This window comes from Hypanus sabinus, chromosome 24, assembly GCF_030144855.1.
Source record: "Hypanus sabinus isolate sHypSab1 chromosome 24, sHypSab1.hap1, whole genome shotgun sequence".
Classification (NCBI taxonomy): domain Eukaryota; kingdom Metazoa; phylum Chordata; class Chondrichthyes; order Myliobatiformes; family Dasyatidae; genus Hypanus; species Hypanus sabinus.
In genome coordinates this window covers 21,752,477-21,776,859 of record NC_082729.1, presented here as the reverse complement: position 1 = coordinate 21,776,859, position 24,383 = coordinate 21,752,477, and the positions used below count along the sequence as shown (strand labels likewise).

General features: G+C 46.0%; 1 protein-coding gene across 3 annotated transcripts in view; it reads right to left on the bottom strand.

Annotated features, from left to right (window-relative positions):
• Positions 1 to 1,123: 1,123 nt before the first annotated feature.
• LOC132380556 (uncharacterized) overlaps positions 1,124 to 24,383 on the bottom strand; it is a 32,740-nt gene continuing 9,480 nt past the window's right edge. For all 3 annotated transcript variants that reach the window (XM_059949452.1, XM_059949454.1, XM_059949453.1), the window contains 3 exons: positions 13,362 to 13,517; positions 5,118 to 5,404; positions 1,124 to 2,900 (listed from right to left, as the gene is read on the bottom strand). In XM_059949452.1, coding sequence (XP_059805435.1) covers positions 1,216 to 2,900; positions 5,118 to 5,404; positions 13,362 to 13,517 — 2,128 coding nt within the window. In that variant the 3' untranslated portion in view covers positions 1,124 to 1,215. The remainder of the gene's footprint in view (positions 2,901 to 5,117; positions 5,405 to 13,361; positions 13,518 to 24,383) is intronic.

Here is a 24,383-nt window from a genome sequence, read left to right as displayed (position 1 = left end):
TGAGAATGGGAATACTGAGACAGGGAAGTGCTGCAAAAACACACTGACACTGTTCACAGGGCAGCAGACAGGAAAAGGCCAATGTCCATAGTGGAAGAGCAGTCAGGCCCACCAGACTCACTTTAAAATCCACGTCGGAATGAAAGAGAGCAAAGAGTAGCTCAACTGATCGATCCAGTTGCCTCCTTCACCAGTTAAGCCTGCAAACAACAGAAGCCCATTAAATCATTTCATCAAAACCCCTGATTATTGACCACAGGAGGAAAAGGCCGGAAGTTTATGAACCAGTTCTCATTAGGGGCTCGGAGGTGGAAAGGTCCAATACCTTTAAGTTCCCTCGCATCATCATATCAGAGGATTATTCCTAGAAACAGCAGTCAAGAGAATTCCCAAAGAATTCACAACAGTTAGTCAACTTTCAACAATTCAACATGTCACAACAAAATCTGACAAACTTCTATTGATGCACAGTGGAAAGTATTCTAACTGGTTGCATCACAGCCTGGAATGGAAACACCAAAGCCCTGGAAAGGAAAAATTTACAGAATGTAATGGTTTTAGCCAGTCCATCACAAGCAAAGCCCATTTACATTGGAACAGTGGTTTAGAAAGTCTGCAAATAATGTGAACATTAGTGGTGTTGTGGATAGTGTAGAAAGTTGTTGTAGGTTACAAAACATTGAGAGAATGCAGAGCTGGGCTGAGAAGTCCACTGAGCACACCTACATGGAGCACTGCCACAAGAAAGCAGCATGCATCAAAGACCCCTACCAACTAGGGCAGGCGTTCTTCTCACTACTATCAGCACTGAGTTTACTTGCCTTAGGTCCCACACTACCAAGTCCAGGAAGTTATTACCCGACAACCTTCAGTGGCATGAATAACTTCACTCATGGCAAGTCTGAACTCAGAAGTTAATAAATTTCACAACAGATGCCAGTGATATTAAACCTGATTCTATAACATAAAAACTCACTTTCAAGGACTCTTTACAACATGTTCTCAGTCTTATTTTTATTTATATAATGTCTTCTTTAGCAAATCGGTTGTTAATGTATAGTTTGTCATAAATTCCAGTTTTTGTATTTTCCTGTAAATGCCTGCAAAAGAAAACACAAATCTATAACGTATATATACCAACTTTTAATAATAAATTTTACTTTGAACATTGCCAGCTAATGCACACAAGATCGAAAGACACAAACAGGGACATCATCAGGGGATGATGCTTTCCACAGGTTCACTCTCAGAATGGTCACCATCATTGGCTGTAGATTCAGGTTCACTGGAGTCTGACATGACGGGTGGGGACATACCCGTGTCCTTCTGTTCAAAACTTTCCAAGATGGTCTTAAGTACATCATGAAGGGATGTGCTGTTGTTAGTGCTGTTTTCTGGTTTTGTATCGCAACCCATTATAGCTTGCAAGTTCTGCAACATCTGACGGCCAGACTGAGACTCGTTTTCAGACTGGTACCGTCTCTTGGCTTCTTTGATCGCTTTACGTACGTCGTATTTCGCTTTCTTATAAAGGACAGGGTCGCCTGATTTGAATGCTGCAGTCCTAGCCCTCAGAAGAGAACGGATCTCCTCGTTCATCCATGGTTTCTGGTTTGGAAACACAGTAATTGTCCTCTTTGGTACACAGTCCTCGACACACTTGGTGATAAAGTCTGTGACGGTAGTGACATACTCCTCGTGACTGGCAGCCGAGTCCTTGAACATTTTCCAGTCTACCGACTCAAAGCAGTCACGTAGAATCTCCTTTGTTTCCTCAGACCAGCACGGTACCAGTTTTTGTTCTGGCTTCTCTCGTTTCACTTTCTGTCTATACGCAGGGATAAGGAACACAGCCCGGTGGGCTGGATTACTCAAGTGTTGACGAGGAATGGACCGATAAGCCTCTCTGATGGTCGTATAGCAATGGTCAAGGGTGTTTGGGCCACTGGTGGCAAAGGAGACGTGTTGGTAGTAATGTGGTGACACACTTCTGAAGTCGGCATGGTTGAAGTGTCCGGCAATAATGAACAGGGCTTCTGGGTATCTTCTTTCAAAGCTGTTAATCACAGCGCATAACGAATCAAGTGCGGGTTTCGTGTCTGTCTGAGGTGGGATATAGGCTGCCGTCAGGATAGTTACAGTGAACTCTCGTGGCAGGTAGAATGGGCGACACTTCACCGTTAGATATTCCAAGTTTGCAGTGCTGGCGCTCGCTAGAACCTTCACATCCGAGCACCATGAGGAGTTGATTAAGAAGCAGACCCCTCCGCCTCTATTTTCATCGGAGGATGCCGCGTAGTCCATCCGGTGAATGGAGAAGCCCTCAGGTTGAATGACGCTGTCAGGCAAATCGGACGTAAGACCCGTTTCAGTAAGACAAAGCACACAACAGTCCCTCAGCTCTCTTTGCGAGGTCAGTCTGGACCTTAGTTCATCAACTTTGTTCTCGATGGCCTGGACGTTAGCTAGTACTATGCTGGGGAGGGGGGTCTTGAACCCACGAGTTTTCAGTCTCGCCTGCAGCCCTGCCCTCTTGCCTCGCTTCCGAGTTATCTGCTGGTTCCGGTCATTTTGGGCCTCGACCCCCACAGGTCGAGTTGGGCCTCGGGCTTCGCGCCAAGTTGAGCTTCGGGCATCAAATCCACCTGTCTCGGGTGAACGGGTACCCTGGTAGAACCAGCCTCTGGGGTCAGCATCAGGTGTTCCAGGCAGTCGGGTCTTCATTCCAGTGAATCCACGGGCCACTTCTTCCGGCAGTCGGGTCTCAATAGCAGGGGTTCGCTGAGGTCGGAGCCGGCTGCGACCTGGCCGGACCCACCCTAGGCCTCGCTGGTCCGTTCTGTCAGGGTCCACGAGTTGGGTTGGGAGATCAGCTCCCGGAGGATGGCAGGTTGCCAGACCTGCAAGAATATTTAACAGAATGACATTAATAATTCTTAAAGACAGAGAACTTAGGATTTTGAAGAACAGAATGATTCTAGTAGTTCTAAAATGTGGATGTGTAGGGAGCAACTTTGCCATGCTCTGGCACCAAGTAACGACAATTTGCTGGGCATAGGAGCAGCCTGGTGATATCCTGCTCCCATGTGATCTGGTGGTAATGTGAGGACACAGGTCTTTACAACATGGGGTACTGTACAAGGAGCAGGGCAAATCTGCAATGGATTGTAAGGAAAAAGATAATTTCAGCACTGAAATGACACACAACATTACAGCTCCAGGCAGTGCAGACAAGTGTCAGTAGTCTGAGGACACAGAATGATACATCACACAGAACTACACTGCAAAGATTAAGAGTGTACAAACCACAAGGCCGCAGCTTAAGGATGTAGCTATATAAACCCACCATACTGCTCTGTATAGGAACAGACAGCAATGGATGATATATACAATGAACTTTAGAACACCAAGTCTTTAACCATAAGGACAAAGATCCAAAAAAAAAGCTCTCCACACTGTGCAATGAACACAGACCTATACACACCAAGCACTATTCCACCATTAAATACCAACACAACCTGACCACCTCAAGGACTGAGACCCGTACAAACCTGACACTGGACTGTGATTCATGGAACTGATAAGAGCAAAAAAGCTTGGTGGGGGAGTCCTAAACAAGGGAGACTGTGTAATGGAGATGTCGGGAGGCACATCCTCACATACAATGAGGTCAGTCCATTGGGCAGGACAGGCAGAGACCTTGACATGAGAGGGGTGGAAGAGGAAACAATCTACTTTAATGTACCAATGATGAAGATGAATGCACTGATGATGAAGTTGATCAGCCGGAGGGAGTGTGGGATTACCGCGGGCACAGATTACAGCCTTTCAGAGGAGAGCACTCTGCAGTGTCTGAATCCCCAGGAGCACATTAACTGTATCCTCGGACAATGCAGGAAGCTAGGAAAGTAATGAAGGGGAATCAGCATAGAAATGGACACCTATTTTAATCACCAAGTGTATGGTTAACGCTACAGCTTTAAGGCTACAAGGACAAGCCAGCATAAGCCTCTGCGATCAAAGTTGCACACGTTCCACCAAGTGCAACCTCAAGAATGTCTTGCGCAACAGTAACAAGACATTCAAGAAGGCCGCAAAGCAAACAAATATCTTTGTTGCTGCCGCCTTCAGGGAACTATACACTTTTAACTCTTTGCCCCTCTTGGTTTTACAACACACACACGGCTCTGACATTTACCATGTAGCCCCTATGCTGATTTAAATCACCAATATACTTCACTTTGTGCCTGTCTGGGTTAAATTCCAAATGCTATATCCTTGCCTATATTACTAATTAGTCTATTTCCTGTTGTGAGCTTCGGCAATCATCTTCACTAATTATCTATCATGTATTAAGTATGGCATCTACATTCTCATCAAAATCATTAACACACAGCCACAGGCCTCCAATCTAAAAAGGGATGTAAAAATAGATAGCTCCAGCCCAAACCAAACTTGCTGATGACACAATGGTTGGCCTCATCACCAAAGACAAGATGGCATGCAGAGAGGAGGTGGTGCTGCATGACTGTGCAGTATGTGAATTGAAAAGCATCTGACCGCAAGGCGCTACAGATAAGTGCAAGGACTGCTTACAGGAACACTGGGTCTCTCTTCCACTTATCCGAGATATTATCAGGAGCACTGCTTACACAGGGCTAGCATTGTCAAGGAACCCTCCCACCCATCCCAAATCTTTGACACCCTACCAGCAGAACGAAGTCTGACTGGATGGGAAACATCTTTCCCGAAACCGTGAGACAACTAAACTCCCTACCACCGCCCAACTTTTAATTACTTATGTTTAACTTATGTCATAAATGCACTTTATGAAAAATGTCAATCTTCTGGAATATGTTTTACTTGTTAACTTCTTCGTAGTAATATTAATTGTGCTGTGCAGGTTACTGGTACCTTGGCCCAGAAAAATGTCTGCAGTATATATGTGAACAGTTGAATTGACAATAAACTTTAATTTGAAAAACATCTGGAGAGCATAACTGTGAGAGGGAGCCAGGACCCAAGAGGTTACCGATAGATTAAGGGGGTGACCAAGGATCAGAATGGGAAAACTGAGGCAGGGAGCCAGTGTACTAAGGCACTGTCAAGACACTCACTGTTCCCTGGACGGCAGGCAGAAAGAGAAGAAGCCGGTGCCCATAGTGGAGGAGCAGCCACAGCACCTCGATTCCAACTGTCTGCTCCAGATCCAGAAGGGAAGGGCAAAGAGCGGGGAGCAGTTCTTCTGATCCAGTCGCCACCTTCGCTGCCTTGCCAGTCGCCACCTGAACCGCCTCGCCAGTCGCCACCTTCACCGCCTCGCCAGTCGCCACCTTCATCGCCTCGCCAGTCGCCACTTTCACCGCCTTGCCAGTCTCCACCTTCACTACCTCGCCACATCAACCTGCAAACCACAGGAGACACCTATCATATCACCTCTCATTATTTGAAACCCCAGCAAGTACACACTGACCACAGTGCACTTCAGTCTCTGCAGCCTCACCCGCAGTGCAGCCTAACCACCATCCCCAAAGCCCAGTACGCACCCTACTCCATGGACCTCACGACCATTCTGCGCCTGTACTGGCCCATCACTAAGGGAATAGCATTAATGATGCCAGCACAAAAATAGCCACAAATTTGAAAGTGGTTTTGCATCACATGACACCCTGTACACAGCTCAGGAGGTGAGTTCAGCGAGCTCTCAGATGACCTGCAGCGGATAGCCATGGCGTACAGAAGCTGCACACGACATTCAGTACAAAATCTGCGACTGGGGAAAGGAAATACAACTTGGCACCAGGGCAGAAAATACACTCAGACCCCACTTAACGCTGAGGATGTGTTTCTCGGAGGTGGAGCAGTATGTAAATCAGTGCACTTTGGGGTCATTGTAACATTATGTAAATGGACATGTGCCGGACTCTGTTTAAAAAATCAAACCCAATATGCATATTTTATGTATACATGGTAATCTGTGGAGTAACAAACACACAAACAGGCCTAACGTGCACATCAGTGGAGCAGCAATACATCGCTGCAGCAGCAGAGGGAACGCAAAAATTGGTGGCATTCTGTACTGCATTGAAGATTGCCAAAGGATACAACAGGATATAGATCAGTTGCAGATATGGGTGAAGAGGCAGATGGAGTTTAATCTGGATAAATGTAAGGTCTGTATATTGGGAGATCCAATATGAAGACCATTAGTTAGTGGGAGGAACGCTATCATTGATAAACAGATGGACCTTGCAGCCCAGCTACAAGGCTCCCTAAGGTGGCCACACACACGGATAGGCTGGTAAAAATGTGCATACAGTGACTACCTTCGTTAATTGAGGCATTCAGTTCAAGCACCAGGAAATAAGGTTACAGCTTTAGTCGAAGTTAAAATAAATTAAAGTACATTTGTTATGATGTAGACAATCATGGTCTTGGCAAATTTTCCTCCAAAAGTGGTCTGTCACTGCCTGCTTCTAGACTATGTCTTTACAAGACAGATGATCCCGATCACGATCAATACTCTTCAGTGACTGTCTGCCAAGCATCGGTGGTCATATAACCAGGATTTATAAGTAACTGGGACAAATCACACAACCATCCACCACTTGCTCCCATAGCTTCACTAGACCCTGATTGATGGGGGGGGGGGGGGGGGGGGGGGATTTCTAAGCAGGTGCTGCACCTCGCTCAAGGGTGACCAACGGGCTAGTGGGAAGGAGCACCTTGCACCTCCTTTGGTAGATGTTTATCTGAACCCTCCCACCCAAGTTATCAAAGTACAGTGGACCCTCCTTATCCGCGAGGGATTGGTTCTGGGACCACTTGCGGATACCAAAATTCGCGGATGCTCAAGTCGCTTATTCAACCTGTCTCAATGTGGTGGATATTAAGACGCGGCCGCAAAGTTCTGAATCCGTAGTGTTTCTGTTCACGAAAATAATTACGATAACAATTGAAAGTAAAGTGGAAATAATAAAGAGTTCGGAAAGAGGTGAAACACCATCGGTCATTGGAAAAGCGTTAGGCTACGTCGGTCAATGATCGGAACAATTTTAAAGAATAAAGTGAGAAAGGCTGTGCCCCGATGAAAGCTACAATTATTACTAAGCAACGCAGTGGTTAATTATTGGGTTTTGGGCTTTTGATCCTCCACATCAACCAGGCACAGCGGAGAGTGCACTTGGGAGCGATCTGACACTAGATCGAACTCGGGAATTTCCCCTCCCAAGCGCGGCGCTGAAACATACGTTTTTAAGTGCTTTATATGCATAGAATGGTAAAATATATACTATATACGAAGACAAACATTTGACTAACTGACACTAAATAATACCAGATACCTGTTCCGACTTACTTAGTAACAGAACGTCCGATTTTTTTTCGATCCCGGTCCACGATAACCCACGCACATCCTCCCATATACTTTAAATCATCTCTAGATTACTTATAATACCCAATGCAATGTAAATGCTATGTAAAATAGTTGTTATACTGCATTGTTCAGGGAATAATGACAAGAGAAGAAGTCCGTACATGCTCGAACAACAAGTGCTGGAAGAGCTGTTCCAGGTTTTCGTGATTAGCGGTTGGTTGAATTCACGCATGCGGAATTCGCGGATAAGGAGGGCCGACTGTATATGTCACTATATATTACCTTTGAGATTATTACAAGTTGATTAGGCTACATTTAGAGTATAATGTTCAGCACCGCTCACCTTGCTATAGGGAGGATGTGTAGGTTTTCGAGAGGGTGTGGGGGTGGTTTACATGATGCAGCCTTGTTTGAAGGAGATGTGCTGTGAGGTAAGGCGGAACAAACGGGCCATTTCCTCTCGAGTGGCAGAGCCTCAAGGGATATTTGACAGAAGTTATCAAAATTTTGTGAGGTATAGTTAGACAGTCAGTATTCTTTGCCAAGATTTAATTGGCCAGTACAGAACGAATGTATTTCACCTTAGCCAGGAATACACTGCCAGGGCTGATGGTAGAGGCAGTTGATATAGGGGTACTTAAGTAATGATTAAATTGGCGCATGAGCAAGGACAAAGACCATCCAGCCCATGCACTCTTCTCACCACTGCCAGCAGGAAGGAGGTACAGGTGCCTCAGGTCTCACACCACCACGTCCATAACTGAAACAGTTATTAACATTGAATCATCAGGCTGTTGAAGCAGCATGGATAACCTCAACTATGAACTGATTCACAGAGTCATAGAGATCACAGAGTCATCAGGTGCAGCAGGGATCTTCACAGCTGTAGTTGTGTTCTCCCTTTCAAAGCAGGCATGGAAGGCATTGTGGTAGTGAAAAACCACTGCCATTCATACGATTGTGTTTCACTCAGTAGGAAGTAATGTCTTGGAGACCTTGCCAGAGTTGCCGTGCATCTGATGTCGCCTCCAACCTCATTCAAAATTATCTCTTCGCCCTTGATATAGCCCTCAGCAAATCATACCTGGTTTCCTGGTATAGGCCTAGGTCGCCAGACTTGAATGCCACAGATCTAGCCTTCAGGAGATGACATAACTCCTGGTTGTTCCACAGCTTTTGGTTTGGGAGCATACAGTAAATCTTTGTAGGCACACACTCATCCACACTTTTAATGAAGTCGGTAACAACTGAACCATATTCATCCCAGTTCGAAGATGAATCTCTGAATACAGTCCAGTCCACCAGTTCAAAGCAGTCCTGTCGGCACTCCTGCAATTCCTTTGTCCATATCTTCTTGGTCCACACTACTGGTGTTGCAGTCTTCAGTCTCTGCCTATACTCAGGGAGTAAAAGTAGAGCCAGGTGATCAGACTGCCGGAAGTGAGGGTGTGAATTACACTGTAGGTATTCTTGATGGTGGTGTAGCAATGGCCCAGTGTGTTGTTTTCTCAGGTATTGCAAATGATCTGTTGATGGTAGCTGCTTCGTGATTTTTTCAGACTGGCCTGGTTAAAATCTCCCAAAACGATGGTGAAGGCGTTAGGAAATGCTGTTTTGTGCATGTTAATCCCATTGCTTGGATCATTTAAAGCCTCCTTGACATTGGCCTGACGTGGAATGTAAGGTGCTACCAAACTGACCTCAGAGAACTCCCGTGGTATGTAGAAAAGACAGGACTTAGCTGCTGGATATTGTGGGTCTGGCGAGCAGAATTGGGACAGCACTGATATATTTTTGCACCAAGAAAAGTTATTCATGCAGCATACTCCTCCACCTCTGCTTTTAAGAGATTCTATAGATCTTTCGTGAATAGTAAATATGTCAATCTGAATTGCTACATCCAGTACAGAAGGGGTGAATCAGGATTCAGTGAAACAAAGGACACACGGGGTCCGAATGTGCGCCTGTTTCAACACCCTAGCTCTGAGATCATCAATTTTATTCACCAGTGACTGCACATTCACCAGCAAGATAGTTGGTATAGGGAGTTTAAAACCCCTTTTCCTTAAACATACTTGTAACCCCGCTCTACACCCGCGCTCTCTCCAAGGTATCTTAGGTGGGCGCTTCCGATCACAATCAGTATTGCTTCCGTCAGTTTTAAGCAGCGATAGTTCATTTAAACGCAATAAGACATCTTTATTGACTGCACTAATCTTGGAAACAGTTGTACTTTTCAGCTGAGTCAGGCCGAAATGGGAATATTTAATCATATCCGTTGAGAGTACTGCTGCTACTCAAGTTGCACCTAGGTGCATCTGTTTTGCGGTGTAGCGGTTTCTTAAAAACAAACCAAAACCACTGAAAGACTGAGTATGGGTATTGACACCTTATGATACACTCCCGAATAACTGAGTTCCAAGTTGAAAGAAGTTGTTTTGACCCTTTACTATGAAACCAACAAAGATGAGAGATCTTATAGGAATAAAAAACTAAACTAAATGAGTGAAATAAGACTATTTGCATTCAAATTAGCATAATTAAGTGAAATAACAAAATAAGCAGTCAACACAAAAAAAAAATCACCTCCCCCATCCCATCCCTCTCAACTAAACTAACAAGGACAGTGTAAATATGTAACTATACTCACTGGCTTCTGCCACGCCCTGACCCACATGACAAATTACCATGAGCCATAATGAATGCACAAGACAATAGACAGACAGAAAAGAGATAGATGGCTCCAACAGGAGGGGTTGATTGCCAACTCATTTCCATTATTCAAATGCTACAAGCATGATAAAGGTAAGAAAGGTGGGAGAAATGTGTTTTGATCATGGAGAACATAACTGATGTTGAGAGGTGTTCTTGGGGATTATCCAGTGATGTTATTCAGTTGACCTTTTAAATAAGAACGGGATGACAACTTTAATGGGATTGTATTATAATTATACCATCAGTCAGCATAAGAGGCACCAATATGTCAGGAGAATGCAGATAACTAAAAGGATTATAGGGTTTTCAGCTTCCCCCATATCGACTGGACTGCCACAGTTCATAGAGCTCGGGCGAACAGAAATTCCTCAAAAAAGTTTTCCCAATCTGCATGTAGATGATCCTACTAGAAAAGGTGTAACACTGAACCTCCTGTTGGGAAATGAAGCAGTGACTGAGATGTCAGTATTTTGGGATCAGAAAATTAAACATCATTAGTTTTAAAAAGTTGTGGCCAAGATTTACACAGGAATTTGCACAGGTTGATTGCTAGAAGTTGTTTGTGGGTAAAGTGGTGCTTACCATGTGTGATGTGGCACGAGATGGGGAAAGTTCAGGGACAACAGGTTCCTGTGTGAAGGGCAAAGATGGCTGGATTAAGGGAACACATGTTGACACAGAATATTAAGGGACTGGAGGACACAGGCTTAAAATTGAGGGGTGACCAACAGAGAGAATGAGTGATTTTTTTCTAGCCAGAGAGTAGTGATCTGTGGAATGCTCTGCCACAGACTGCGGTGGAAGCCAAGTCCATGGGTATATCTAAAGCAGAAGTTGAGAGTTTGTGATTGATCAGGGCATCAAAGGATATGGTGAGAAGGCTGGTAAATGGGATCTGGGATCAGCCGTGATGGAATGGCAGAGCAGACTCAATAGGCTGAATGGCCTAACTGTGCTCAAATATCTTTTTGTCTTACTTGGATGACAAATAAGGTATAAGCACAGAATTAGCCCATTCAGCCCATCGACTCTGCTCTGCCATTCCATCATGGCTGATTTATTATTACTCTGAAACCAAATTCTCCTGCCTTTTTCCCTGTAACGCTTTGACTCTCCTACTGCTGAACAACCTTTTAACCATTTCAATTTGGTCAATTTGGTGAGAACATTTTTGCAGATGAGACCATGTCTGTGGTGTAGTGCACAGTGAAGGTTAAAAAAAGATTATAACACGACCTAAATCAGATGAAACAACAGGTAGAATTCATCTCTGACAATTGTGATGTGCAGCATATTTTGATCAGTTAAACCCGGACAGGATGTACAGAGTAAATTAAGAGTGGTGGAGAACAGAGAGACTGGGGAGTACATCATTCTCTGAAAGTGTAGAGATGATGATGAGGAAGGCATTTGGCACGCTGCCTTTCATTGGTTAGGGCTTTGAGAACAGGAGCTGTGAATTCATGTTGTAAGTGTACAAATAATTAAGGCCACAATGTATTTTATGAGTTCTAACAGGAAAGGTGTGACTAAGCTTGAGAGGATACAGAAAAGATTCAGAAGGGTAGTCCTCAGACTGGAGGGTTTGTATCAGGAGAGATTGAATATTAAATGCTTGGTATGCCAGGCACAAAGTTGGCTGTGGGTACATGGAGGTAGATATAATTACGAGGCATACATAGGTTACATACCCACAGACTGCTTCCCACGGTGTGGGTGTCTAAAACTCGAGGATATAGTTATAAGGTGACAGGAAGTTGTAAAGGGGATCTGAAGGGTAAATATTTCACAGAGAATAGTTGGTATCTGAATGAGCTGCCAAAGGGGGGTGGAGGAGGCAGAAACGCACAAAGTGTGTTTTGATCAACACTCCCCAGGAACCTGCCATTCACTGTGTACACCCTACTTTGGTTTAACTGCGCAATATAGAGAATTTAATTTACATGGCGCTAAAGCAGGCCCTTCAGCTAAAACATGCTGACAAAGTAGCGTACCTCAGCTAGTCTCATCAGATTGTATTTGGCCTATATCATTTTAAAGCATACCCATCCCTGTCTAAATGCCTTAGATGTTGAAGGTATATCTGCCTTTTCAACTTCCAGTGATAGCTCATTCCACAGACCTGCCACCTTGTGTGGAAAAAGTTGCCCCCACCAGGTTTGCTTTATATTGCTCTCCCTCACCAGAAATCCATGCCCACCAGTGTTAGACAGCCTTGAACAGGGAAAATGACCTCAACTGACCATGCACCTCAAGATCTTGTATACTTCTACAACAGGTTCCCGACTTGGGGCCCATGGACCCCTTGCTTAATAGTATTGGTCCATCACATAAAAAAGGTTGGGAACCCCTCAGTTTTCTACTTTCTGGGAAAAACTTGAGGCTTCACAGTCTCTCCTTCTAACCCAAACTCTCTGCTCCTAGTCACATCCTTGGATGCTGCCCATCCTGCTGAGTTCATCCAGCTTTTTGTACATCTTGATTTGACCACAGCATCTGCGGTGTACTTTGTGTTTACTTGTAAATCTTTTCTGCCCCCTCTCCAGCTGAATCTACCCTTCTGATGCTAGGCAGCAACAACTGCAGTTTCATCAACATATACAATATATCCTGATTCTGCGGTTGTACACAGCAACCTGAAAGCTGCACATTAACGTAAACATCAAATCAGCCAATCACGTGGCAGAAAAGCATGCAGACGTGTTCAAGATGTTCAGTTGTTGTTTGTACCAAACATCAGAATGCCAAGAAATGTTGTCCAAGTCACTTTGACCATCGATGGACTGTTGGTGCCAGTAAGGGTGGTTGGAATATCTCAGAAGTTGATCTTCTGGGATTTTCACACACAACAGTCTCTTATTTTAATGGTGCAAAAAAAAACAAAAAAAGGGAGTGAATTTATTTCAATAAAAGATCCGAGGAGAATGGCCAGACTGGTTCAAGCTGACATGGAGATACACATTAAAAACAGTGATGTGCAGGAAAGCAGCACTGAATGCACAGGACATCAGGACTTGAAGTGAATGGGTTACAGCTACCGAAGGTATCTAATAAAGTGGCCATGAACAACAGGAACCCAGCCCGTATATCTACAAGCCACCACTAGCCAGAGACTTCCAATCTGAAAAGGAATGCAACGATGCACAAAGTGCCAGAAATTGAAGAAAGCAAAGCTGTGAGGCTGCAAAAATGGAAAGAGATTACAGAGAGAATGAGGGATCTGAACCTGAGGCTGGGAGCCAGTGTAGTAGGGCACTGGCAAGACACTTACTGTTCCCTTGGCGGCTGGCAGGAAGAGAAGCAACCCACAGAGGATGAGTAGTCAGGACCACCAGACTCTATCAGTCCACTTCCAGATACACTTGGGAATGGCAGTGAACGAGGAGCAGTTCGCCATTCGCCACTTTCTTCATCTCTCCACATCGACCTGCAAACCAAAGTAGAAGCCCATTAGATTACCTCTCATTCTTTGACACTCCAGCAAGTACAAGCCAACCTCACTACACTTCAGTTCAGTTACACTGCCCAAGGTGGAAGTCTCACTTCCACCCAGCTACAATTCCCTCTGTGGACTTCGCCACTTCCCCGTGCCCACAGAAGCCCATTTTTGATGGAACAATGTAGGGGATCGTGTGCGTTCTCTGCCGTCAGCACACACAATCCGGCGAAAAGCTGCTGGACTCCACGTGAAGAACAGACAGCAGCTGGGATGTGGGGCAGACTGAACTGTCAATTGAAAGGGATCTGGCAGGGAAGTCTTTGCGCACAGGGACATTTTGGTGTAAAGTCGGCAACCAAGGAAGGGAAATACAAGTAACACATACAAAATGCTGAAAGAACTCAGCATGTATGCAGAGGAATAAAGAGTCAACATTTCCATCAGAGATCCTTCATTAGGAAGGAAATATGAATTTTCATTGTGGGCATCAAAGGGAAATATTCTAATGCGAGCACCATGAAACAGTACCGACACTAGTTGGGCCATTTGGCACACAATGTATAAAATTGCCACTTTTAAGCTTGCCCCCTCGAACCATAAAAGCATGTTTCCTGATGTTTAACATTTTTACCTGGGAAGCACATCCTGACTGCCCTATTATGCTTTTCATAACTGTTTAAGCTTCCATCAGCCCTCACATTTCCCTGTGGCACTGAGGAGAATAACACAACTTTGTTCAAAATGCCCTCAGTCCATACACTGCATCCTGGTAAATTCCTGCACATTTTCCAAATCCTTCCTGTAATGGTTCATCTATGTTTTCAGAAAAGATAAAACATTGAAGAAATTGGGGAAAAAAATTAACTGTCAGACCAATTTGCTCTTTACAATACTGCAGGTGATTTTATATGACTAAAAGACTGAAGATAACTGAAATGTCAGAAACATGGAACAAACACAGTGTTGGTAACAGCTGGCAGCTCAGGTAGCAGCTGTGGAGAGGGTAAGAGGCAAAAAGCAAATTTGCAGAAAAGTATGGGGAAAGAAACGATCTACAAAATAAAATTAATTTCTTATACAGCATAACCCACATTGTATGGAGACAAGACAGATAGCAACTATGATTACGTGAAAGGCACAGTAGCATAATGATTAGCACAACACTTTACAGTACCAGTAACCTGGATCCAAATCCCACCTGTAAGGAGTGTATATGTTTCCCCCCCCCCCCATGACCACGTGAGTTTCCTCCAGGTGCTCCAGCTTCCTTCCAGAGTCCAAAGACATACAGGTCGGTCGGTTAATTGGTCATTATAAATTATCGTGTGATTTGGCTAGGATTAAATCAAGGGATTACTGGGTGGCGTGGCTCGAAAGGCCTATTCTGTGCTGTATCTCAAATAAATTATTCCCTTAAGAGCTGCTGATAGCAGCTAGATTCCTAGTTTCAGAGATGTTTATAGCACTGAAAGAAGCCTTACAGCCCCAGCACTGACTAGTGGTAATCTATTTGTATGATTCTCATCTTCCAGCACTTCATATCAGTCAGTGATAATAAATCTAGTTAGTGGATCAGGTAAACATTGGTCTGAGAACTGAGGGAGTACTAGTGGGCATACGCTCTATTAAAAATGACAAGACCCAGTACTGGATAAAATATATTCTAGACTGTTGAAGGAAGTGGAAGGAGAATGTATTGCGGAGGCTTAGGATGTCATTGCTCATTCTTCCTCCAGCTACAAAAAGTGGGACCACAGGATCAGATGATACTTGTGTCGCGTGGGTTAAAATGTGAGAAAACAACACTATGCAATCACAGACGTTACTGTACTTGAATGGTGGGGTAATATTTGAAATCTGTTCTGAAGGAACACTCTAGTGTAAACTCTGGAAGGGCAGACATTAGACAGGGTCAGGTAACTGTTGGATTTACTGTGGTGGTAACAGGAAGGCGGATGACGATTTCAGCAGTACCCTTTGAATAGGTTCCAGAAATCAGGACCCATCTACAAATTCTGTTCCAGCTCGTCCCTGGTATAGCGAGAGAGTGGGGTTTCTTTGTAGCTGTCTGTCTCTTGTAAAGTAATAGTGGGATTTGTTCTGTACCTGTCAGTCCCTGATATAGAGTGAGAGTTTGGGGCTCATTCTGTACCTGTCAGTCTCTGGATCAGTGAGAGTGTGGGGTTCATATTGTACTGGTGAGTCTCTGATAGAGCCTGAAGGCATGCAGTTGATTCTGTACCTGGCAATCTCTGGAACATTTGAGAGTCTGGGTCAATTCAGCCTAACAAGTTGCACCGTCTGGCAACCTACCTATTTAACTCAAGCCTGATCTCAGGACAATTTACAATGACCAATTAACCTACAAACAATGCATCTTTTGACCATGGGAGGAAACCAAAGCACCCGGAGGAAACCCATTACGTATGTACAGTCAGCCCTCCTTATCCGCAGTGGATTGGTTCCAGCACACCCCCCCCCCCCACCCCCAACAGACAGCAAAAAACGTGGATGCTCAAGTCCCTTATTTAATTGTAACACTCACCCAACAGGCTGGTATATGTCTAGGGGAAAATGAGATCCAGCCACACACCACCCCCAACTCCCGTACACGCAGGTGCTGTGGGAATCAAGTTTATGCCTCGCGCATACACACAGTATCAAATTCACACCAGATACCGTTAAGAAATACACTTTAAAGATTTTACTAAAACTAAAAGAGAACTGGCAATACAATATATATGAAAGAAAAGAAAAAGCAAAAGGCGCCAACTTATCAAAGTTCATTTAGTTTAGTGCACATCTTGGGAGCTCAACCATCAAACCATTCGACCCCTCGTCACTTGCCTCCGACCTCCACGTCTTCCCACCTGGGACCACCCCCGGTGGTCAACCAAGCGGTGCAGCGCACGTCCACCTTCCTCGGCGTCTTCTTCCCGACTCCCCTGAAAACACGCGAAAACCCCCCAAGCTCCCAGCCTCACAAGACAAAATAACATTCCCCATTGGTTAACAAATGAATACAATCCCCATATCAGCAAGTCTAAAGCTAAACAACTGCGAGAGAAACACATACCAGACAAAGAAGCATTCCTACTCTTAACAAACCAAAGAAGCCATTTTAAGTAACATACACGGGACATTGTACATTCTCCCCCCACCAGCAAATGTCATACCCTCATGACATTACCAGAGTTCCCCAAAGCTTCTTGCAACACACAAAACCCAACCCAGGGGTAGAAAGCAGCGACATAACTACCCAGAGCAGTAGAAATCACACTCAGTTCTCCTAGTACCACATATGTCAACCGCTCCGGGAGGCGCCTACTTCTCTGAGACCCCCGTACCCCTTCTGCCGACCCTTCCGCCTCACTGGGCTCCCTCTTCACCTGCGAACCCGCTGCCTCGGACACCCCAGGTCTACCTGACAGACCCTCACCCCCTCCCTCACGGGGCTACCCCCTCACCTGAGAACCCTCCGGCTCACGTTTGGGTTCCACTCTCTCTCCCCTCCCAACACTGGTTGCCTCTCCATCTGACCCTCAATACCTTCCCTCCTCTCACCCAACTCAGTATGGGAAGGGCCAGGAGCCTCCTCTTCTGGTACTGGAGCACCAGCGAATGGGAACAGGGGCCACTCATCTGAGTCGTCATCTTCCGAATTGGTATCCAATCCCAGGTTAAGGACCCGTCTCAGCTCTTCAGCAGCGGCCTCTTCCTTCGCTTCGCGCCCTCGCAGAGTCCTTGTATTAGGCGCAACCTCTCACTCTCACTTCTTGTCCACCCCCACCGCTTGACCCAGGAGCAGCAGGTGATTCCAATGGAATACCTTGATAGGCCCATTCCCATCCTGAGGTTTCACCCGGTAAACTGCTAGATTCAGCATCTGGCTCTATATTACATAGGGGCTGACCGCCCATCGATCTGCCAACTTGTGCTTACCAGGGAGTCCCAAATTCCGACTCTGAATTTGAATCTGGACTGCCTGCCATTGTTAGAATAATACCTCTTGTGTTTCTGCTAATAATCCACAAACAATGGAAGGATGGGAAGACCATCAGTGGGATTCCCAAACAGGATTAAACTCCCAGGATCTGAGCTCCTGCAGATGCAATAGTGCTGCGCTGACCGTTGCCCCACATGTACTGAACCCAGTCATAGAGCACTACAGCACAGAAACTGGCCCTTTGGCCCATCTAGTCCATGCCCAACTATTATTCTACCTAGTCCTGCACCTGAACCACTCCCTTTCTCTTCCATGTAATTATTCCAACTTCTCTTAAATGTTAAAATCAAATCTGCATCCACTGTCAGCTCTACTTGCCCTCATGTTCCCCTTCAACATTTCAATTTTCACCCTTAACCCATGATCTCTAGCTCTACTCTATCTATACCACTCATAATGTTATATACCCCTTCATTCTCCTATGCTACATAGAATAAACGTTCCTCTTTCAAGCATTACCTACTCCTGCATTGTGCTGCCCTTCTACATATCTTGTCTGTGGATTGAAAGTGAAAAGGATTGTGAAAGTAAGATTTGATTTTCAGAACCTTTGCAGAGGTAGGGGTGTGTGTGTGTGTGTGTGTGTGTGTGTGTGTGTGCGTGTGCGTGTGCGTGTGCGTGTGCGTGTGCGCGTGCGCGTGCGCGTGCGTGTGCGTGTGCGTGTGTGTGTCTGTCTTCCGGCCATGCTTCTCTTCTGTCATTCTTGCAACCTACTAAAATGAGGGTCAAGGTAGAAAGTCGTAAGTTGCAAAGAATTGAGTAACTCTACCAGTGATTTTGAGAAAGAAGACTTTCTATTTATTTCACTAACTATATAGCTCAATTCAAAATTACTTAAAGCCACAACAATGGACAAAATAAGTCAAGAAAGCTACATTGGAAACTTAGAGAGTTTATAATGTCAGTTCTTATCATTTCAGTTTAGGGGTGTATAAGAAGCATTAGAAAGACCTGCTTTGATATCAGTGCAAGGTAAAATCTTAAAGAATATTCTTGTCCTCAAAAAGAATGTGACGGTGTAGAAGATTGTCAAGAAGGAGCTAGATAGATATCTGATGGATAGGGGAATCAAGGGATATGGAGACAAGGCAGGGACTGGGTATTGATAGTGAATGATCAGCCATGATCTCAGAATGGAGGTGCAGACTCGAGGGGCCGAATGGTCTATTTCTGCACCTATTGTCTATTGTCTAACATGCACAAGTGCTGCCACACATCCTCAACATCTGCTGGAACCAGCCGCCGTGATCTCTCTCAGATCGGGGTGTCCTCCGTCACCCGGATGATATGGCGAGTGCTTTTGGAGCAGCCCACATCAAACTCGCCCCGAGAAAAAACAGCTTCCATCTTCAGCATCTTCTCCACTAGCCTACGTTTCCACTCCGGCGACACAGGGGAATCCCCGAAGTTAAAGGCTTCAGCGGTCAGCTCCCTTCGATGCTCCAAACCCTCCCTGGTCGGGGTCCTCAATGGTACGCTCGACATTACCATCACCGGGAACAGATGTGCCAGTGGCATTCCCCTCTTCAAGGTGATTTCTCTTGCTATAGTGTTCCTGACACTTACGGCTATACGCCTCGCATGTACCACCCCTGGTCTCTGCACTTCGGACCTCACCAGCTCCCCCGCCGGAAATCATGTCTCCCCTTCAAGATCGTCCGGGGGGTCTACTAACAGGGCTTCGCCCATCGGCACTCCGGGGAATCTGGGGGTCCCCATCACTAGTGCTACCTCCCCTGGTCCAATCACCTCGGGCCTCGCCTGCGTACACCACACTGTCCCACAGTTACACTCCTTGAGAGGCTACCCCTTCTTCGAACACCGCTCAAAACTCTGGATGCACCAGGAGGGTCTCCAGAAAGTTTTCCCCCACTTTCTCCTTACAAGCTCCCTGGAGCTGTCGCACAACGGGGGTTAGTCCCCACCAGGAGGGCAGCACCATTGGTTTCCACCAGGTCAGGACACCCCAACACCAACGTCTCAATAGTTTCAGACACTCCCACATCGCCCTCCGAGAACTCCAATCTCACCAATAGGTACCCATCGTATGGGTAGTCACCCTCACTCACACCACAAATCTGCAGGGCGTCAAATGGGGTTACGGGCAAATGCTTTAGATATTGGTTGTAGAATCTCCGGTACAATAAGGTCACCTGCAATCCCGCATTAAGAACGGCTTTCACGTAAACTCTCTCTATCCATAGGCAGACACTGGCACGGGGTCCTACCAGCCCATCCGAAATAAAGGCGTGGGCACGCGGTGGTCCCCTGGCTGATCTCTGGGAACGTGTTCCTCCACAGGCTCCAGTCCGTTCCCTCACTGAGCCTCTCCTAAGTTTCCCGACACCTCTCCCTTCTTAGTCGCAGGGGAGCATGCCCTCCGCGGGAGTACTTGTCTCTCACAATCCCACCTAGTGTCCCTCCTCTCCACAGCTATAGCACATCCTTGGCCGCCCACAGTCCCACCTGAAATGCCCCTCTTTCCCACAGTTAAAGCACACGCTGCCTGCCACCCCTCCTGCTCCCAATCCACTGCACTGGTCGCCCCCGGGAGTGGGCACCTCCCCTGTCCCTCCCCTCCAAAGGGGGTTCTCTACTCCCCAGTGGGTTGTCATTCCTCCATCCAGCCACCACTTCCTGTATCGCTGAGGATCGCTGCCGTAGGCCCGCGCCCCTTTTCCGCCCCAACGCTCTCTCTTCCTCCCGCACCTCTCTAATCACTTGCCCGAACAATGGCGGGGGCCTTTCCTATAAGCCTGCCGGATAGTCCACGCCACCTTGTCCTCCTCCAGAGAGCCACTGAATATCTGACTCATCCACGCCAGGCGCCTTCACTACCCCCTGGCACCGCAACCCCGTAAGCATCCCCTCCATGCGAAATATGTACTCTGAGAGCTTTTCCACTCTCCGTTGTTCCAGGCGTTGAAACTCTGCTGAAAGCAGCCAGGGTTCCCCTGACAACCCAAATGCTTCCACCAAAACTTCTATGCATTCCTCCACTGAAGCCCCAGGCTTTTCAGCTTTCAACTCCCAGACTGTTTTGGCTGCCAAACCCCTCAAACTGCCCACCAATCGCTGTCTCTTCTCCTCCTCCGAGCCTGGCCACTCCTCTAACATCCAAGACATATGCTCGATCCAGGTCTCATAGTCCACCTCCCCATCCGGAGTAGGCTGGCTCCAGAGAACACCCACAGCTTCAGCCGTGGCCTCTCAGCCACACCCACCAGGGAGTTAAGTGCGGCTGCCAGCTCCGAGGCTTCCCCCCTACCTGGAGAGCAGGGCCTAGTCACGCCTCCGACCTCCCTTTACTAGTGCCGGGCACCTCTCTGGGGGCCACCTCTAGCTGTAACTCCTCCTGCGGTGTCTCATCATCATCCTCGGAGAGGGTGTGGAGCCCCCATGGCCCCGCCTCCCCCGGAACACTGACCGTCGCTGGCAGTTCCAACGTCCTGACGTCAGCACTCGTACGAACCAACACACAGCTAGACTCCACCTCTTTACCACACCGTCTAGCTACCAATTCAATCTGCCCAATACCTTTTACCAAACTTGATCCCCACACTAACGCGTCTCCCGAAAATCGAAAATCCACTCCACTCACTACACAGGCATACTGCAGTGGTACATCTTCCAACTCGCACGAGTTAACAATCTTATCTCTGTCGATCTCCACACTGCTGCCTGTGCGATTCCACAGCCCGACAATCCAATCCCGGGACGAGCACCCCACAAATGTAACACTCACCCAACAGGCTGGTATATGTCTAGGGGAAAATGAGATCCAGCCACACACCACCCCCAACTCCCGTACACGCAGGTGCTGTGGGAATCAAGTTTATTCCTCGCGCACACACACAGTATCAAATTCACACCAGATACCGTTATGAAATACACTTTAAAGATTTTACTAAAACTAAAAGAGAACTGGCAATGCAATATATATGAAAAAAGAAAAAGCAAAAGGCGCCAAATTATCAAAGTTCAGTCAGTTTAGTGCACATCGTTGGAGCTCAACCATCGAACTATTCGACCCCTCATCACTCTCCTCCAACCTCCACGTCTTCGCACCTGGGACCACCCCCGATGGTCAACCAAGCAGTGCAGCGCACATCCACCTTCCTCGGTGTCTTCTTCCCGACTCCCCTGAAAACCCGCAAAAACCCCCCAAGCTCCCAGCCTCACAAGACAAAATAACATTCCCCATCAGTTTACAAATCAATACAATCCCCATATCAGCAAGTCTGAAGCTAAACTACTGTGAGAGAAACACTTATCAGACATTCCTACTCTTAACAAACCAAAGAAGCCATTTTGAGTAACATACACAGGACATTGGACATAATCTAGCTCAGTGCAATGGTCTTTAGGACCCAGCAGAACTCAGGACCTTATTTAACCTGTCTCAGTGCGGTGGACTTTAAGAACCGGCGCAGGTTTGAATCCCCTGTGTTTCTGTTCAAGAAAATAATCACTATCACAATTAAATATAAAGTGGAAGTAATAAAGCAATCAGAAAGAGGTGAAACGCCATCGATCATTGGAAAAGCGTTAGGTTAGTCGGTCAACAATTTTAATGGAGCATGTGAAAGGCTGTGCCCCCAATGAAAGCTACATTACTAAGCAAAACAGTGGTTAAATTATTGAAATACATACGTTTCTTAAGTGTTTTATATACATAAAAAGGTAAACTACACACTATATACTAAGACAAACATATGACTGACGCTAAATAATACCAGACATACTTGGTCCGACTTAAAGACGGATTCAGGAACAGTATTCGTTCATAACCCGTGCTTGTACTTTAAAATCATCTCCAAATTACTTATACTTAATACAATGGAAATGTTATGTAAATAGTTGCTGTACTGCATTGTTTACGGAATAATGACAAGAAAAATAGTTTGTACATGCTCAAACGACGAGTGCTGGACAGAGAACTTCCGGGTTTTCCTGATCCGCAGTTGGTTGAATCCACACAGGTGGAATCCGCAGATAATGAGAGCCAAATGTCCGTACAAACCACTTACAGACAGCAGTAGAATGGAACTCTGAACTCTGGAATGTCATGCTGACTGCTATGCTACCGTGGTATCCATTGTTTTGGAAATAATCTGGTTACTATTGTTGTTACTCTGTGGAAGATGCTTAAACCGTTTATCAGAAAATTGCCTGGACTATTATAAACACATGCAGGTTTATTATCACCAGCATGTGTCGTGGAATTTGGTAACTTAGCAGCAGCGGTTCAATTCAAAAGACAATATAGAAGAAAAAAATAATAAAAAATAGATAAATTCATGTAATTTTGAATAGATTAAAATTCCTGCAAAAACAGAAATAATATAAGTGATGTACAGGTTCAATGTCCATTTAGGAATAAGATGGCAGAGGGAAAGAAGCTGTTCCTGAATCACTGAGTGTATGTCTTCAGACTTCTGTACCTCCTACCTAATGGTAACAGTGAGAAATGGGCATGCCCTGGGTGCTCGGGGTCCTTAATAATAGACACTGATTTTCTGAGACACCGCTCCTTGAAGAAGCCCTGGGTACTTTGTTGGCCAGTTCTCAAGATGGAGCTGACTAAATTTATAACCCTCTGCAGCTTCTGTCCTAAGCAGTAGCCGCCCCCCTCCTGCAAACCAGGCAGTGATGCAGCCTATCGGAATGCTCTCCACAGCACATCGAAAGAAGTCACTGAAGTTTTTTGTTGACATACCAAATCTCTTCCAACTCCAAATAAAGTATGGTAGTTGTCTTGCCTTGATAGCTGTATCAATATGTTGGGACCAGTATTGTACTCAGAGTTCGACACCCAGGCGTGTACAGATTAGAGCGTATGTCCTATCAGAATTTAAACGAGAAGACCCACACCCCTCCCTCACAGCTCACAAAAGGAGCAGATAGACACCTATTTCCAACCCACCCAGCCTTCCCCTGAAACATGGGACAAATCGAGACCTCAGCCAAGATTTGGCACTTCCCTTCAGGGACAGATGAACCGGGGAGGGATGGGACAGGCCACCTCAGGGGTGTGGATTCGATGTGGGAAGTGGACATTTTACCCAAATTATTTTAATGCTGACACCCACAGGACAGATACTCTGAACTGGGGCTGACCAATCCTTCAGCAGTTCTCTGGAGTTTCAGAGGCTGAAGAAAGGCCTAATGAAAGTATTCAAAATTAAAAGCGACATTCATCATTTGCATCTAGGTCTTTCTTTTTCTCCTGGGGTTGAGGCATCAAATAATCTACAGGCGAGAGGGTGAAAGTTTAACAGAGATGGTTTTGTTTTACACAGTGGGTGGTGATGCCTGGAACAACATCCAGAGGAGGTGGTGGAAGCATTAAAGAGGCATTTAGTCAGTTACATGAATAGACGTGGGATGAAGGGACATAGAAGTGTCAGTAGAAGTGCAGTTTCAATTGACATCTATGTCTACACAGGCATCACATGCTAAGGGGCCTGTTCCTGGGTTTGCTTGCAGCTACAATGATATGGAAAGGTTCCTTAAAGTTGTTACAACTGTGGGAGGAAGTGGAGATAAGCTCCCAGTGGTGTGCGCCTCAAATAGCCTCTGACAACTTAGTTCAGCTCCTGACCTTCACATGTAGCTTAGCTACCAAGCCTGGCGGAACTGCTTCTACTGACAGAATGGCAAAGTGGGTTTTAAAGCCAGTTACTTCAGGCAGGTAGGGTTCATCAGTTGTGGTTGGCAGCTCATTAGGAGGGGGAGCTTCTGAACTCAAACCTCCACTGCCTTGAGGCTCTGCTCACTCGTGGGGAATGCTTGCGAGTAAACACCAACCCCCCCCCCCCCAACCCCCGAGGGAAAAATCCAGAGCT